The sequence below is a fragment of the Crocuta crocuta genome, unplaced genomic scaffold (assembly GCF_008692635.1).
Source record: "Crocuta crocuta isolate KB4526 unplaced genomic scaffold, BGI_CrCroc_1.0 scaffold525, whole genome shotgun sequence".
Classification (NCBI taxonomy): Eukaryota; Metazoa; Chordata; class Mammalia; order Carnivora; family Hyaenidae; genus Crocuta; species Crocuta crocuta.
In genome coordinates this window covers 568793-587094 of record NW_027527986.1, presented here as the reverse complement: position 1 = coordinate 587094, position 18302 = coordinate 568793, and the positions used below count along the sequence as shown (strand labels likewise).

At 39.7% G+C, this 18302-nt stretch overlaps 1 protein-coding gene across 1 annotated transcript in view; it reads left to right on the top strand.

Moving 5' to 3' along the window:
• LRRC1 (leucine rich repeat containing 1) overlaps nucleotides 1-18302 on the top strand; it is a 131003-nt gene that overhangs the window by 75762 nt on the left and 36939 nt on the right. The window contains exons 3-4 of the mRNA XM_077752883.1: nucleotides 3451-3529; nucleotides 7814-7903. Of these exons, the coding sequence (XP_077609009.1) occupies nucleotides 3451-3529; nucleotides 7814-7903 (169 nt within the window). The remainder of the gene's footprint in view (nucleotides 1-3450; nucleotides 3530-7813; nucleotides 7904-18302) is intronic.

The window sequence follows — 18302 nt, the reverse complement described above, 5'->3', positions numbered from 1 at the left end:
AGGGAACAGCGACAGATGAGACCAACAAAGTCTTTCTTTCCAGGTGGCTCTTAATAAAGGAGATTGTCGTCAATTATTTAGTTAAAACTGTAACAGATCTCACAAAGGTGAAGCCTGAAGAAGCTGAGAGTGGGGGAATCCAGCCTCATCTTGGGACTCATGAAAGACGTGCCTGTAGATATGACATTTTAGCTGGGTATGTAAGGATAAGTAGATGTTTTCCTTCTTTAGTATTTTATCTTATATTTTTAATAACCTGAAGCAAACTGGTACTCAAGACTCTTCATACCACACCATTGCCTTCCTTGCCTATAGCTTTTTTCTTTCTTTCTTTTTTAAGCAAAGACATTTCTTTTTCTTTCAAGTTCAGAACATTCACATGGTGGAAAGAAATGGTCTTGGGAGTCAGGAGACCTGTGTTCTGTTTGCTGATCTGCTACTTCTCCTGTGTATCCAAGCAGGTTATCCTAAGGAGAGAATGCCAGACCTCTCTGTCAGCTCTGTGTGGACTGAGGCCAGCTGTATTTTCTGGCAGTTGTTTCTGTTACTCTCAGGTCTCCAGATTCCAGCGCAGTCCTGATCAGAGTTTCTCACAGCCTTTTTTCATGTGTTTCCTTGATAGGCCAGCTTCCCAAGCTTCAGGTCTGAAGAGTATTAAAGACTTGCGCCTAATGGACATATGTTTTCTCCTGCTCAGTTTCCATGCTTTTTTGTCTTGGATAGAGCAGTGAGCTGCTGTGAAATTTGTATTTATGCATCTGGCTTGATCTCTTTTGGCACTTGTGAGGTAACTAGTATGGCACATGCACCTCTGTCCTCAGTCTTACAAAAACTGCCCACCAAAACTTGACATACTGGCACAGGAAGGGCTGTCATGGACTGCACGGGACAACCGGCATCTTTCAGACCAAGGAAAGTCATGGTGTATCATTGCCTCACTTGCCTGGAAAGCAGTGCTTATTCTGTAATGGATTTATGTATGTTCATTCATTCTTACTAAGCACAACAGTGCTGTGGTCCCGGCATGGGGGGGTCAAACGCTCAATGAGATAGTCCTGTACGATGAGGAAGTTGTTCATCTCTCTGAGCCTTAGTGTCCATTTTGTACAGTGAAAGTTAAACTAATTTATTTTGAGATGAAATAAGGTAATGTATGTAGAAGGACCTTCCAGTGTATTTGTACCTAAGGGCCCACAAATATTTGTGTGTTTTAAAAATTCATTCCAGGGACACCTGAGTGGCTCAGTCAGTTAGCATCAGACTCCTGATCTCAGCTCAGGCCTTGATCTCTGGGTCATGAGTCTGAGCCTTACATTGGATTCCACACAGGGTGTGAAGACTACTTTAAAAATGAATTCTAGAAGTCCATTCCAGACTCAACTGTGTGTGTGTGTGTGTGTGTGTGTATGTGTGTGTATGTGTAGCTCTTATAGTTATGAAACTAAGATCATAGCATTTGATCTTTACTACCTAATATGACCATGCAAGGTAGAGAAAGTGTAAAAAGAATGTTACCACAAATTTAAATGATTTTGGCTTTTAAGTTTGAACAAAAAGCTTTTATGTAGCTTCTGGTTATTTGTGGTTGCTGTACCAGGGCATCCTTTTTTCCCCTTATTTCTCCCTTTCCTCTGCCACCCCCAGCTTAGAAATAGTAGGTATGTTTTGGCTCTGCTTGCATTTGTAGAACTAGTAGAAGAAACCGAATGGGACCAGGAGAACCTTTTCTGTTTTAGCCCTTCCTAACATTAGTATGTCCAAAGTAAATGTATTCTTGAAATCAAATGCTATGAAATAAACCTTTAAAACCCCAAAAGCTAAAACCCCAGATTTTGTGCCAAAAGAAAGAGGAATTTTAACAATTTTTGGTCATTCTAAAATCACAGTATTTAGTAGCCAGTAAACATAGGGGAAATATTCCACCTCATTAGTAATAAAAGGAATATAAAACAAAATGTTGCCAGACTATTTTTACCAATAATATTAGCAGTTTTGAAAATGTAAGAGAAATAAAGGAGGAGGAGAGATGTTGGGTTGGACACGTTATACAAGCTGATGGAAGTATAAATAGATGTATAAATAGATGTAACTTGCCCTCCTCTGAGGCAGTTGAATAGTATTTATCAAGGACTGTAGGGTTGTTAATGCCTTTGACACAGCAATTACAATTCTGGAAGCTTAGCCTAAGGAAATAATCAGAAATGGATATAAATATAAATATGAATATAAATATAAATATAACATCAGGAACTTGGAAACAACCTTAATGTCCAACAATAAGAGATTGATTCAATGAAGTATGAGAATGTATGCAGTGGGTCTTCTGCCATTAAAAATGGCAACCTGTTTGCACAAATAAAGATAGGGAAGATTTTGTAAAATAATGTGCAGTTGAGAAAAACAAATCAGCATGAACCTAGTATTTTGAAATGTACCTATTTATATACACTGTGTGTGTGCATGTGTATGATGACAACGAAAAAAGACGTCAGAGTAAAACATTATCTCTGGGTGATGGAAATGCTGATGGTTTTTTTGTTTTCTTTGGACTTTGCTGAATTTTCCAGATGATTACATTTATAATCTTCTCAGAAGAAAGTCCATAATTTAAAAATGTATACTCTAGAATACAATGTACTGATACAACTATGTGAACATGTAAGGGAAAAAAGCTTAATGGGAATTACGACAGAATGCTATCAATGACTTTTGATAGGGTGATGGGACTTGGTGGTGGTGGTGGTTTTTTTTTTTTCCAGTTTCATTGAGAAATAATTGACAGTCATCACTGTATACGTTGAAGGTGTGCAGTATGATTTGATTTATACACATCATGAAATGATTACCACAATAGATTTAGCCAGCATTCATCATCTCATAAAGATACAATAAAAAGAAAAAGGGAAAAAATGTTCTCCTTGTGATGAAAACTCATAGAATTTACTCCTTTACCAATGTTAAAATATATTATAGAACAATGTTGGCTATAGTCATCATGTTGTACTTACATTCCTACTACTTATCTCTCTTATAATTAGAAGTTTATACCTTTGACTAGTTTTTCCACTTCCCTCTCCAATTGCCTCTTGTAATCACAAGTCTGATCTCTTTTTTTAATGTGTTGTTTTTGGTTTTGTTTTTAAGATTCCACATATAAGTAAGTTCATACTTTTTTTTTATTTATTTAACTTAGCATAATGCCTTCAAGGCCCATCCGTGTGTGTTAGTTGTTTTTAATATTATTTTTCTTTAATGTGCTTCTACTCAGAATATATCTTCTTTTGGGAAAGCAAGTTTAAATAATCATAGAAAAATACTTTAGAAATCCATGCTACATTTGAATAGAGGTAATACTTACTAGATAGTCTCTTGTCACTGTGGTCCATCTTGAGGATGGTGAAAGCTGTTAACAGTGGTGGTAAACAATAGATGTTTTCTTTGCTCCTACAGATATTCCTGAAATTCCAGAAAGCATCTCATTCTGTAAAGCACTACAGATAGCTGACTTCAGCGGAAATCCACTGACGAGGTAACCTTTCTGCTTGCTTTTCTGTCTGTAGTACTAAGGATATCCTTTTTGGGAACCAAGCCAGGAATACAGTCTGGTCATTCATTGTGCAGGTACCTAGATGGATGGCCATCTTTATCAAGGATGATTGAGCCTCACAGAGATTTATTTATAAATAGCACTGTGCAATGAAGGGCACTATGTGCTACTGATATGAAAGGATATTGATTGAAATATTGATAGGATATTGGTAGGGGCTGAAGGGAGGCACAGTGGAGTGTACAAAACAGGAGTGCAGAATTCATGTCTCAAGCAGTGTGAAGCATTGGAGTAGTTCATGAATCCCCTACCACTTACCTTGTCTTGTGGGATAAGACTGAGTTCTAAACTCCCAGAGACCTTTCCCTATAGTAATCCAAGGAGAAGTCCTAATAGGGGATATTTTTTCACCCCAGTAATGAAACATATTTACTATGTCAGCTTTCCTCTAATTCTCTCTTTAAAACAAAGAAACAAAAACTCTGCCAACACCATTATTTCCTTACTTTAACAATAGCTGTGAGGATTTCTTTGGGTTTATTCCTCCAAATAAAACCACCATATCACCATTTTACTATGGATTCCAGCCTCTCCCCTTATGATATGACACAGCATGTTGCCTGGGCACAGCTGAGCCACCCTCCTCGTGGATCCTGGCTCAGTCACGAGGCCACTGATCACTGGCTTCCAGGTACTTTGTTGCCAGGTTAGCCAAATTGTTGCCCACCTGGCAATGCAGAGGTGGTTCTCAGGAAAAGTTCCAGATGTATCTCTAGGCCAGGTAGGTTCATATCTAAGATTTCTAGACTCTGTTAGCAACTTCAGAAGAAAGGCACTTTTCCCTCTTCCCTTCTGTTTTGTTTTTAAGCATATAGAAAAATGGAGATGAGATTAAAATTTGGGATGCACATTGCCCGTATGAAAATTACTTGGGTCTACTTGAGTATGGAGTGCTGCTGAATGCTGATTTAGCATTGCTTTCCCCATTTCTGCTTTTTTAAGAAGCAAATGTTTTGTTTTTTAAATTATTTTTAATTTTTATTTATTTTTGAGAGAGAGAGAGACAGAGTATGAGCAGAGGAGGGACAGAGAGAGAGGGAGACATAGAATATGAAGTAGGCTCCAGGCTCTGAGTGGTCAGCACAGAGCCGGACACAGGGCTCGAATTCACGAACTGTGCGATCTTGACCTGAGCTGAACTTGGCCACCCCGAAGTCCATATTTTTTTGAAAAATATTTTTGATTTTTGTCCTTTCAGTGAGTATTTTACTAACATCTATTTTTATGAAAAATAGTAAATCTAGTAAGTTCTAACTCATCTCTGTCCTCACCTCTTCTTTTTTAACCACAACCCCCACAATTGTCCCTCTTCTTCAAACCTTTCTGGAGCCCCTTGTTTCTCTAAGATAAAGTCCTGTCTCTTCCAGGTGCTATGCAACCTTCCCTGCACTGTATTTGACTTTGGCCTATCTTTCCATGTTCATTGCCCTCAGTTGCCCATGACAGACGTCTTGCTCTGGTGTTGCAGAGTGGTCATAGGTTATTTATTTCACTTGCTCCTTCTCTTCTTGCACTCCTGTAAGGTGTACATGGGCATTACATTTCTTTGGGAAGTCTTTCCTTGCTCTGCACAGTCCCCTCCTCCAGGCTTTCATTATGCTCTGAGCATACCCTTTTCCTAACACTTTATATTTTAATTTTATTTTAAAAAAATTAACATTTATTTATTTTTGAGAGCCAGAGGGAGACAGAGCACAAGCAGGGGAGGGGCAGAGAGAGAGGGCGACACAGAATTTGAAGTGTACTCTAGCTGTTAGCTCTGCACAACTCTGAGCTGTTAGCACAGAGCCCCATGCAGGCCTCTAATGCATGAACCATGAGATTATGACCTGAGCTGAAACTAAGAGTAGGTCCCTTAACTGACTGAGCCACCCAGGAACCCTTTGAAATTTACATTTGAGTTATCACTTTGACCAAGACTCCCCAGTTAGACTGAGAAAGTATATTTGTACTCTTCTATTACTTACTGTTTTATCTCCAGCCCTATCTTAATTTATGGAATGGAGTAAGTACTCTCTAAATGGCTGTTGAACTGAACTAAGCTGTTTATCCGTAAGGCAGCTGTAAGGGTAGGCAGCTGGGAAACACTCATTATGCTGCCTTGGAGATTTTTTTTTTTTTTGGCTATTCAATTGCTTAATCCCCTTTTCTACCTCTTTAGTTTCCTTTTCTAATGTCTGCTGACACATGACTTTACTATTCTCTCAAAATTCTCTGACCAGAACACACCCACCCTGTAGGAGGCTTTCCTCCGTTTTTTTCCCCTGGCCTCACATTTGGGAGGTTTCTTCAAGTAAAGCCTTTTTGATTTGGCAGGTGCACTCCTTTAAGAATTAAGAAGACCTATCTGTGAGTTGAAAGGACCTTAAAAACAATTTAGTTTGACCTACTTATTTTATCGCTGAAGAAACTGAGGTGGAGAGAGACTGAATGACCTTTCTGAGATGACGCAGTCCCTGAGTGGCAGCTCCGGCTAGACTTCCTTTCTCCTAGCCTGCCTTCCGCACTTCCTCCTCACACACGCTGGCTTGGCTCTTAATGTGAACAGCCAATAAAAAAGGAAATCAGCTCTTTCCTAATACCTTCTTATATTTGAGAACATTTTAGACAGTTCTAAAAGTGTAAAATGCTACATACTTTACGGTACAAACTCAGGCAGCAAGTACGTTGCATCTTTTTAAGTATGAATAAAAACAATCTTACCTCTCTTGCTCTGGGGAAGAGGTTTCAACTTTGTAGAAACCATTCCTAAGAAGGTATTTCGGTGACAATGAACATCCTAGAACTCATCTTGCAGGGCCTGGAATTTGTTTTTGTTTTTGCTTTTGTTTTTTTTTTTTAAATATTTTTTTATTTCTAGGAGAGAGAGAGACAGCGTGAGCAGGGGAGGGTCAGAGAGAGAGGGAGTCACAGACTGAAACAGGCTCCAGGCTCTGAGCCGGCAGTCAGCACAGAGCCTGACGCGGGGCTCGAACCCACGAACCACGAGATCATGACCTAAGCGAAAGTTGGATGCTCAACCGACTGAGCCACCCAGGCGCCCCTGAAATTTGTTTTGAAGTTTGGAATTACCTATATTATATATGAAATAGTACCATATAATTTGCTTATTATTTTTTATTTTATTAATTTTTATTGATTTATCTATTATTTATTTATGTATTTATTCTATTTATAGAGAGAAAGAGAGAGAGCATGAGTGGGGGAGAGGCCAGTCGAGAGTGGGGGGAGAGAGGGAGGGGGGAGAGCGAGCGAGAGAGTGAGAGAATCTTAAGCAGGCTCCATGCCCAGTGTGGGCTCAGTCCTACCACCCTTGCTTGAATCATGACCTGAGCCAAAATCAAGAGTCTGACACTGAACCGACTGAGCCACCCAGGTACCCCTAGAATTTGCTTTTAAAAAAGAAACCTAGAAAGAGGAAAGAAATGAAAGATTCTAATATAGAGGCTATCACTAAAGCAAGAAGGGCCCCTCCCCACTCCTACCCGAAACAATGAATTCTATGTTCTGTTGTCTCTATTAGCAGATTTCTGTATAAGGACCTTTGGCATTTTAGAAGCGATGAGATCTTTTTAACTCTATTTTTTTTCCCTCCCTAACTGGAGGTAACCATAGAAATATTGAAAGTAAACTTTCTTTGTAAGTTTTTAAGTAGTTTTATTTTGAAAAATCTCTTCAGTAGCATTTAAGAGAAGTATAAAAAAATCTCTTTTGTGTAGAACATAGTGAAACATAGTAATTATCTCAAGTGATTGGCATCTTAGATCAAGTTAAAAGAAAAATATTAAGAAAGTAGCAATTGCTGTCAATTGATCAATTCTTTGCTATGGCTTTTATAATCTATAGAAGAAAGTAATCCATAGCTTTGCTCTGGCTTTTATAATCTACAGAAGAAAAAAAAAACATTATTAAGCTGCTGCCGTGTGTTTTATTATAATTTTCTGGGCTAAATTATTCTTAGAGCTTGCATATCTTTCCTGTGTTAATTATTTATTTTTCTTGCTTTTGTACTTCTAGGTAAACCGAGTCTTGGCTTTTCTCCTTATCAATATCTTCTATATAGGAAGACCAGGCAAATATGCGACTTATAATGTAATTTTTAGGTTCTTTCAATGAGCATATGGGAGTAATCCTTATATTTATGTCTGGTATACACTGTATATGCACTTTTCTTTTTCAATTAACATTTTGTTGTTGCTATTTCAGATTGCCAGAAAGCTTTCCTGAATTACAGAATTTGACATGTCTTTCTGTAAATGACATCTCCCTGCAGTCCCTGCCTGAAAATATTGGCAAGTAAGTGTTCATGTGAGGACAGACGAATGTTTTTATCATTAACCCCAGCCTCTTTCTCTTTTACAGCTCTTATCTTTCTACTCAGTCTTTTACCCAATCTTCAGTCTCACCGTTAAGAAAGATCATAGTGAGACTCCAGTGTTTTTGCTTTCCATTGCCCCTAAATTTCGGTGGTCAGAAGGGATAATGCTACTTGTTGCTAGTGAAAAACTTAAATTTATTTGGACATGCCCGTCAAACTGATGGATTCCAAAGTAAACTTAAGCGAACGAAGTAGCACCGGTCATGTAGGTGCTTAATAAACACCATTGGCAACTACCACTCTCCGTACTTTTATTGAAAACTTGTGGCGTCTGTACCCTGAACGACGGCTGTGTCTGCCGGTGTCCGTGCACCTCAGAGCTGAGAATAGCGAGTGGGAATGGTGTGTTTGGAGGGCAGGTGTGGAATGGGGAGAGGGACGCGGGATGGGTTGGGTACACTTCCACGGTGCTGGCTCAGAGGTTGGGGAGGACAGCCATGGCCAGAAATCAAACCCTTTGAAGAAAAATGTGTGCGGTGTTTAAATGTTCTCTTACACATTCTCACAGATGAATTAACTGAATTATTTGAGCGGATCTTTTCCATACCTCCAGGACATACGGTGGGTTAAATCAGGCTGACGGCTCATGCTTTACTGCTTAAAACAAAAGTGCACTGTGGCCGGCTAACACTAGTGGACCAGTGTTCCCTAGTGTCATAAAAAGTTTTCCTTGTGTGTCCCGCCTGGGTTCTAAGACAAAACAGAAACTTTGGTTTTGAGGACTGAAGTGTATCTGACAGATGTCTGTTCTGCAAAGGGTCTCTTTCCAGAAATCTGTGGGAGAGGACTGCTTTTCATAGACAACTTTGCCCCTTTTGTCTCCCTACTATGCAGGTGGAAGACAACTTGCTGACCCCTGTGTGAGCCAAAAAGTTCATGTTTTCTGAGATGGAAGCTGTTTAAACATTTTTCCAGTAGATTTGCTGATACAGACTTGTGTCCTTAAAGTCTCAGGAGGGGAAGGAGACAGGGAGCCCCAGTACACTCTGAGTTGATGGTGTCTGTTGCAGAGAAAACATCAAGTTTTACTGTGGGTTTCTTGACTTAGCATTTTTGCTGTGTCAAGATTGATATATTTCTAATTAATACAATAGCCATTTAAATGCCTAAACTGACACCTCCATCTCCCCTTCCTCCTCGGAAGTCTCTAGAATCTAATTCCCTTGATACTCTCCTTCCTGTTTCTCAGCCTACCACTGCTCACGTGCTCATCCCTTCTATCCCCTGATTCATGTCTTTTTAAACAAGGTTGAATGCTTTGAGAGAAAATACACTCTTTTTAAACAAGAGTGCGTCTCTCACTGCCCGCTGCCTTGTATTAATGGAGAATGCTAGTTAATAGTCATTTTAGAATAAATTACATATCCTTTATTCCATCTTTTCTGTTAGTACATGTACCTGTTTTTGTTGATGTTCAGGGTTTCTTGTGTACCTGAGTATCCTGTTAGTAATAAGGGTAGTGTTCTGTTTTGTTTTGATTTTAGGCTTAATCATCGTGTATTACTGTTACAGCCTTACTACGCTGATTGCTTCCAAAACAAACTGTCACTTTGAACTTGAACCCTGTGGTGAATCATCGCCCAGGAAGTAAGAATATGGGCAGATGAGTGAATCATCTGATTCTTATTAGGGCAATTTGTGAAAATTAAGTGGGAGATAGCAAGTTTCCTGTTCCTGGTTGTTAATTTTTTTTTTAATCAAAGCAAGAGGTTTTATGATTGCTACTGTTGGATTTAAGATTTTGCATATTAAAGTAACAGTGAGTTTTCACTTAGTAGAAAGAAAGAACAGACTCCTTGGAGCAGCTCAGGCCCCCCTGGTGTCCTAGACCAAGCCGGAAAGGCCCTTGAAACAGTTGAAATGGTGAAATGTTGAGGAAATTGCATGTATGCCTAAGTATACTACATTTTACGCCAATCCTTACTTGAAACCTATGAACTCTACTCATGAAAACAATTCTTCAGTTTCCCAGAGGATTCCCAAATGGTTTCTTTAGGGTGCTGAATCACATATTTAGTAACCAAACAAGTACTGAGAGGTAGTATGGTTTTGAAAATAAGGCACAAATGTTTGATATTAAAAAAACCTTTGAAAAGAACATGAAATGGCTGCCATATGAATGATCATATTTGCTGTTATGTTTGTAGTTTCTGAAGTGGGAGTTGTTGCATCGATTAGCTCTGCTTATTTACTTCTCATTGGTCAGATGAGTCAACCACCTCAGTATCTGCCCTTTGAGCAACAGTGAGAATGGGACCTCGGTTTCTCTTTTCGGCACCTAGCACAGCACGTGGCATGAAGTGGGAAAGCTGTGGATTTGTCGAGGTCAGGGGCCCCTCAGGGAGGGCAGGAGCATCTCTCCTGGAGGAGAGAGCCCAGCCTTTACCTAGGGCAAGCTGACTGTAGTCGCCTTGAAGCAGGGGCCACCTGTGAGCATGTGTCCGCTAGTGCGTTTGCTTTGCCAGCGGTTGGTTAATGGGAAGAGTGTTCAGGGGTTGGTGGCAGAGTTGGCACTGGAGTACGGCCCTGCTGGTCCCCGTCCTGGGTTTGCCGCTCCACACACCATCGCTGTAGCACAGGCATTCCCATGGCCCTTCGGGGCACAGTCACATTTTCTTAGTGCCCCTGGCCATATCTGACAGTGCCATTTATTAAGTAGGTAAGTCCAGCCAACATAATGAGTATTTTTATCCTAACAACCTAGTAGCTATTTGAAAAAAATAATACATATCAATGGAAAGAATAAATATTTTTATTTCATTTTTATTTTTTTATTAAAAATATTTTTTAATGTTTATTTTTGAGAGAGAGAGAGAGACAGAGTGTGAACGGGGGTGGGGCAGAGAGAGAGGGAAACACAGAATTGGAAGCAGGCTCCAGGCTCTGAGCTGTCAGCACAGAGCCCAATGCGGGGCTTGAACCCAGGAACCACGAGATCATGACCTGAGCTGAAGTTGGATGCTTAATAAACTGAGGCGCCCAGGCGTCCCTTGATTTCATGTTTAAACATTGCCAAATATGTGCTGTAGCACATGGGAACCTGCTAGACACTGCTCAACCTCTCAAACTACCGCCCCATTTCCCTTTTGACATTGGTTTTTCACCTGGTACTTGCCCTTTGTCCCTGACAACCCAGCTTTGCAAAGATGCCCTTGAGGAATGTCGTGCTATCTAGTGTGGAAACGGAACGACCTGGGGCGCCTGGGTGGCTTAGTCGGTTACACGACTAAGCCTGGATTCTGCTTCAGATTCTGTATCTCCCTTTCTCTCTGACCCTTCCCTGCTCACACTGTCTCTCTCTCAAAAATAAATTAAAAAAAAAAAAAAAAGAAAGAAAGAAAAAGAAATGGAACGACCTGAGCTCGTGGCTGCCGTGGTGTCTAGTAGCTGCTGGGTACTGCTGTGTCTCTCTCAAGTGTAAAGCATGCTGCGGTGTTCCTGTGAGCAGGCCCCTGCTTCCCTGGGTGCGGGAGCACACGATAGCCATAAATTGTCTCCACCCGGCCCGGAATCCCTGAGTACACTTCCAGGAATCCTGGGGAGTGCAGAGCTTTTGCCCTTGGCCTGCGGGAAGAAGCCAGCATCACACAGGTCTCAGGTCCTTGCGCTTTCAGGGAGCTGCAGAGTCCTGCGGTCCGGTCCTACGCTCACCACGTAGCTGCACATCAGCTAGCTACCTTTAGTGTGGCTACTTGGATAAAGCAAGTCTCTCACATAGTAGCATCCCTATAATACTTTTTGGTGAGATGAAGAATGGTCATGAAAGTGTTTTGAACCGTACACTGGTTAACGCATGCAGAATCATACATCTTTCTTTTACTAAAAAGTAAGAATGTCCCAGATTTTGCCCCTTTCTGTGATGGCACTTTAGCATATTACCTTGTCCTTTTAAGTAAAGGTGATGTTTAACAGTGAGTGAGAAATGAACTCACCTTTAATAGACTTTTTTTTTAAAAAAATCTCTTTTGTTAAAAATACAAAAACACAGCACTTTTTAAAAAAAGATTGTTTTTAGTGTTTGTTTATTTTTGAGAGACAGAGAGGGAGACAGAGCATGAGCAGGGGTGGGGCAGAGAGACAAGAGACAGAATTTCAAGCAGGCTCTGGGCTCTCAGCTGTCAGAAAGAGCTCAATGAGGGGCACCTGGATGGCTCAGTCGGTTAAGCATCCGACTTCAGCTCTGGCCATGATCTCATGGTTGGTGGGTTCGAGTCCCGTGTCGGGCTCTGTGCTGACAGCTAGCTCAGAGCCTGGAGCCTGTTTCAGATTCTGTGTCTCCCTCTCTCTCTGACCCTCCCCTGCTCACACTGTCTCTCTCAGAAATAAATTTAGAAAAAAAAAATCTTAATGTTTTTTTTTTATTTTCGGACGCTTAACCGACTAAGCCACCCAGGCGCCCCAGAAAAAAAAACCTAAAAAAAAAGAAAGAAAGAGCTCAATGGAGGGCCTCAAACTCTCGAAACATGAGATCATGACCTGAGCCAAAGTCAGAAGCTTAACCGACTGAGCCACCCAGTTGCCCCCAAAACATAACTTTCTGATTAGTCTTGATATACAAGTGATTGAGGTCATGGAAGATGACCGTCAGCAGAATTTCAACATAGACCTTACCGTAAGCAAAAGAAAGTTTTAAAAATTAGTGTGGTGATTTAACAAATGAAGCTGAGAATATAGTTCTTCTTGAATTGGTGTAACTTTGTGAAGAATTTTTTCTACCTATTATAGCCATTAAACAAAGGATGAAAGCAATAGAATCAATTGTTTTGTCCCCAGCTGTAAAACAAAAGATTTAACACATAATATAGTATTTTCAGTCCCATTGCTCTCATTATTGAGAACCCAAAAGATTTTTGTATTTTTAAATAAAATACTTTAAAATGCTTTATTTTTTTACTTAAAAATTACATTAAATTAAAAAGTACATTTATATATTTTAAAATTAAATGTGAGGAGGATTACAAAAGTATACTCTTATAAATAGTGAGGACTAGCCTTCTAGAAGAGAATTTTTGGGGGTCACTGAAGCTTGAGACCAGTGGTTCTTAACCTCTGCTTTTTCAGGTCCCTACAAGTTCCAGTGAAATCTCTCTTGGGCGCAGAGGAGAGTGAGAAACAGCATTCTGGTGGGTGGCCTCTGCTGATCCCTGTTTGTGCCAGCACAGCTCTTTTATTAGCTTTTTAATTTTTGTATTGATGTTGCATATAATATTTACTTTTAAAAAAAGTGCTGCAAATATTTTTCAAGTTTGGAGACTACTGTTTCAGAAGCTTGGTAGTGTTTGTTTTTTGTAGCAGCATGTACTGTGGAGTTCTTACCATGATGTAGACCCACCAAGCTCTGCTCACACTGAGCAGAAAGCTTCAAAGCCTTTCATGAAAGTGAACTTAAGCAGCACCTGGGTGGCTTAGTCGGTTGAGCGTCCAGCTCTTGATATTGGCTCAGGTCATGATCTCATGGTTTGTGAGATCAAGCCCCATGTTGGACTCTGTTCTGAGAGTTGAGGAGCCTGCTTGGGATTCTCTTTCCCTCTCTCTCTCTCTGCTACTCTCTTGCTCACGTGCTCTCTCTCTTTCTCACTCAAAATGAATAAACTTAAAAAAAATAAGATAGTTAAAAAAAAAAGAAAGTGAACTTTTAAAACGTGTTCCCTCTTTCCTCTCTTTACCAGCTGGCTGAGGTTTGTCCTCACTTAATGATTGAAATTCTTCCTCTTTTGTCAAGCCTTCTCCAGTGATGAGAGTGAGATAGATCTTAAATGCACAGCTTCCCTGACCCACTCTTTACTGCCCACACGATAAGCACGTTAGTCCTTTATCTGTATATGGTAGTCTAGTTGTTCAGTATTCAAGTGTTTGCACCTGGATCACTTTGTACCCTGAAAGTGGGGGGACTCTGTGGTTGTTAAACTCTCTGTGTCTGTACCAACCCTAGTGCTGCTCTGATGTATAGAACGAGTACATATGACGAGACACAGTGTTACCCCCTTCTCTCTGCTAGCTTCCCACCTGACGTTGTAGGCAAGCCAGTTGGGTTCTTGAGGCTTTGTGCTGGGTTCACATTGGCCTGTTCCGACACAATCACTTGTCTGGCTTAATACTATACAGTTGATTAAAGAAACAACTATGAAAAAAAACAACCCAAAAAACTGTTTCCATTGTTCAAAAACCATCTCATGAAGAATAACTATTGTTCATTAATATTGCTAATTTCCCTGGTAAAAGGAGCCATTAGGGAGAGATTTCAATATGTATTTTTTTTTTAGGGAAAAAAATTTCATCAGAAGAACTGGTAAGCTTCTTCCTTTTAATATCAGTTCTGACATTTATCACATTTTCTTTTCTGCTTTTGTTGCCAAAAAAGCTCAGAGCTAATTTTGATGAACAGTGAGAGCAGCTGTATTAATTTCCCTGTGAGGAAGGAAACTAAGGAATTGGGGGAGCTGTGCTTCTGAAATTTATGGGGGGGGGTTTATGTTAGGCCCATATATGGTCTAAGTACAGCATGTGTAGTCATGGTTACTATTAACCATCCTAAGTCTCATTAGCTTTGTCTGTGAAATGGGGGTAAGTAATCTGCCCAGAGTTGTTTTGCTGGTGGGTGGGAGAACTAGGATTCACACTTAGTTTCTTCCATGAAGAAGCTGCATTTTCTGTTTCATGAATTTTTTTTTACATGCTTGCACTTTATGAAGACTTCTTTACATCCCTTTTAGAAAACGTTGGGGTATTATTAAGTAAACAACTTTATGTATCACTGAGGTTGCCAGTTAGCATGGAAGGGCAGCAGTCAAGAAGAGAAGCATTCAGCAGGCTCTTTGTAGAGTTCCTAGTCTAGGGTAGGCTTTAGAAATACCTTCTGGGGGTGCCTGGGTGGCTCAGTTGGTTTCAGCTCAGGTCATGATCTTATGGTTCATGGGTTCAAGCCCTCATCAGGCTCTGTGCTGACAGCTCTGTGCCTGGAGCCTGCTTTGGATTCAGTGTCTGCCTCTCTCTCTGCCTCTTCTCCTGCTCCTGCTTTGTCTCTGTCTCTCTCTCAAAAATAAATAAACATTAAAAAAATTAAAGAATACTGGCTGAATAAGGTTGACTTTTCAGATACACCCTTGAAAACAGCGCTTAGTGAACAATGGCTTTTTGCTTTACTCTAACTAAAAACACTTGGAGGATTCTACTGGTAAAGCCAGGAAGGATACTTTTGCTGTAAGTTTTCACATGTTGGTACAAAGTGTGAATGAATTTGTCTTTCAAAAAGTGTATAGTGAAATATTTTTCTTGAGATCAGTTTTATCAATTTCTACTCAAGAAAATCCCACACTGTATTTTTTACTTTTCAAAAATGGGTTATCTTATAGATGAATATGATCTTCTATATAATCATATGGAATCCACAAAAAGCTATTAGAGCTAATAAGTGAATTCAACAAGATACAAGATTAATATGTAAAAATCAATTTTATTTCTATATATTAGCATTGAACAAGCCAGAAAAGAAATTAAGAAAACAATTCCCTTTATAAAGCACCAAAAATAATGAAATGCTTAGGAATAAATTTAACAGAAGAAATGTAAGACCATATACTGCAAACTACAAAGCATTGTTAAGTTAAAAATGACCTAAATAAATGGAAAGACATCCTGTTTTTGAATTAGAAAACTTAATATCATTATGATGGCAATACTCCCCAGATTAATCTATTGATTCAACATAGTCCCCATCAAAATTCTAGCTGGCTTTTTTTTTTTTTTTTGTAGGAATTGACAAGTTGATCCTAAAATTCAAATGGAGCTATAAGAGACTCAGAATAGCCCAAACAATCTTAAAGAAGAGATGCAAAGTTGGATCCACACTGCCACATTTCCAAACCTAACTAAAAGCTTCAATAATCAAGATGTGGCACTGGCATAAAGATACATACAGTTTACTGGAATAGAATTGGGAATTCAGAATAAACCCTTGCATGTATGGTTTAGTGATTTTGATAGGAGTGTCCAAACAGTTCAGTGAGGAAGAATAGTCTTTTCAACAGATGCTGTTGGGATAACTGAATATCCGTCCATATGTGAAAGAATGAAGTCACACCCCTACCTCACACCACATGCAAAAACTAACTATAAGTACAGCAGGGCCCTAAATGTAAGAACTAAAACTCTAATAAGAAAGCCTAAGGATAAATCTTTGTGACATTGGATTAGGCAGCTGTTCCTTAGATGTGACACCAAAAGCCCACACAACAAAAGAAAAAAATGGATAAATTGGGACTTCATCAAAATTAAAGACTTGTGTGCATCCAAGTACACACTATCAAAAAAATGAAAAGACAACATACAGGGGGGAGAAAATATTTGTAAATTATATATATGATAAGAGCCTCATATCCAGACTAAAGAACTCTTACAACTCAACAGTAAATGACAAATAACCCAATAAAAAATAAAAATGAGCAAAGGATTTGAATAGAGGTTTGTTCACAGAAGATATACAAATGGCCTGTAATCACATGAAAAGATGCTCAACATCATTAGTCATCAAATAAATACAAATCAAAACCACAGTGAGATACCACTTCAGACCCACTAACTAATTAAAAAACAAACAAACAGATGAACATAAGGGAAGGGAAGCAAAAATAATATAAAAACAGGGAGGGGGACAAAACATAAGTGACTCTTAAATACAGAGAACAAACAGGGTTGCTGAGGGGTTTGCGGTGGGGGGATGGGCTAAAAGGGCAAGGGGCGTTAAGGAGGACACTTATTAGGATGAGCACTGGGTGTTATTTGTAGGGGATGAATCACCAGATTCTCCTCCTGAAATCATCATTGTACTATATGTTAACTTGGATATAAATTAAAAAAGAAAAAAAACCAGTAACAAAAACAAATGTTGGTAAAGATGTGTAGAAACTGAAAATGCTCATACACTGTTGGTGGGAATGTGAAATGAAGCAGCCCCTCATTTGAGGGAGCAGGTCCTTCCTCAAAAAGTTGAACTTAGTTGCCATATGACCCAGCAGTTCCAGTCCTAGTTATATATCCCCAAGAGAATGTAAAATGCACGCCTACACAAAAACTTGTGAGTTTTTGTAGTTGCATTATTCATAATAGCCAAGAGGTGGGAACAACTGAAATTTCCATCAGTGATGAACTGATAAAATGTAGTATATTTATATAATGAAATACTTAGCCAAAAAAGTAATGGGGTACCGATACATGCTACAACAGGATGAACCTTAAAAACATGTTGAGTAAAAGAAACCAGGGAGGAGAAAGGCCACATATTGTATGATTCCTTTCATATGAAATATCCGGGATAGGCTTATGTATAGAGGCAAGAATTAGATTAGTGGTTGCCGGTGCCTGCTGGGGCGTGGGGGGGAGGGGGGAGGTAGGCAGGACCAGGGTAAGGAATAACTTCTGATGGGTATGGAATTTCCTTTTGCGGGATGATGGTTTTCTAGAATTAGGTAGTGATGATGGATCTTAGGCCAACTTGAAGCCTGGTATTGCTGAAGGATGAGACTGCACCTGGCAGCCTGACCTAGTTTATTCTTGCAGGAAATACTCTCTATAACGTAGCTTATGAGTTACGTGCTGAGGTCATTTTGCCTCCATTACTCACACCTCATCACCAGGTGGGTCCACATAGCCACAGCCTCCAAGACCTGCAGGTCACAAGGAGTGGGGGCAAGGCTGAGATGATACAAAAACCCGGTGCGAATCATGGAGAATTTTGAGAGTCTGGGAAGCCTCTGTTTTTGCCCAGTGGCATCTGTCTTTACTTTGTGTGTCTGTCTCCATGAGATTCCTTATCCTGGGCCAATAAAGAGATATACTCTCAAAAAACAAAAAGAAAAAAAAAGTGATTTAAATGAATCCAAACATCTCTGTTTAAATTTGCTCCACAAAAAATAGCATTCGTTAAAAGGGAAGAACTATTTATAATCAACTGGCACAGTGCCCAAAGTATAGCTGCCAGTCACAAAGTGGTTATTATCAATAAACATTTAATTATGACAACTTGCTAACAGAAGTAGAGCAAGTAGGTGGGCCCTGGCAGATTGAAGTAGAGCCTGTGGGTCTGAGTTTGTCTGCTACCCTTGGGAATGGTGACCTTAATTTGAGTGGGCTTGAACTAAATGGACCATGTGGCCCCCTGCTAATCGGGCCTAGTGCCAGGCTGCTTCCCCGTATTGTGCTAGTGCATGCTGCCTGCGAGGAATACATCTTCATTATGAATACTATCACCATATTCACTGCTCTCTTTGGAGGCCTAGGAATTCCCATAAAATGTTTATTTCAAAAACAAAAATAAAGATT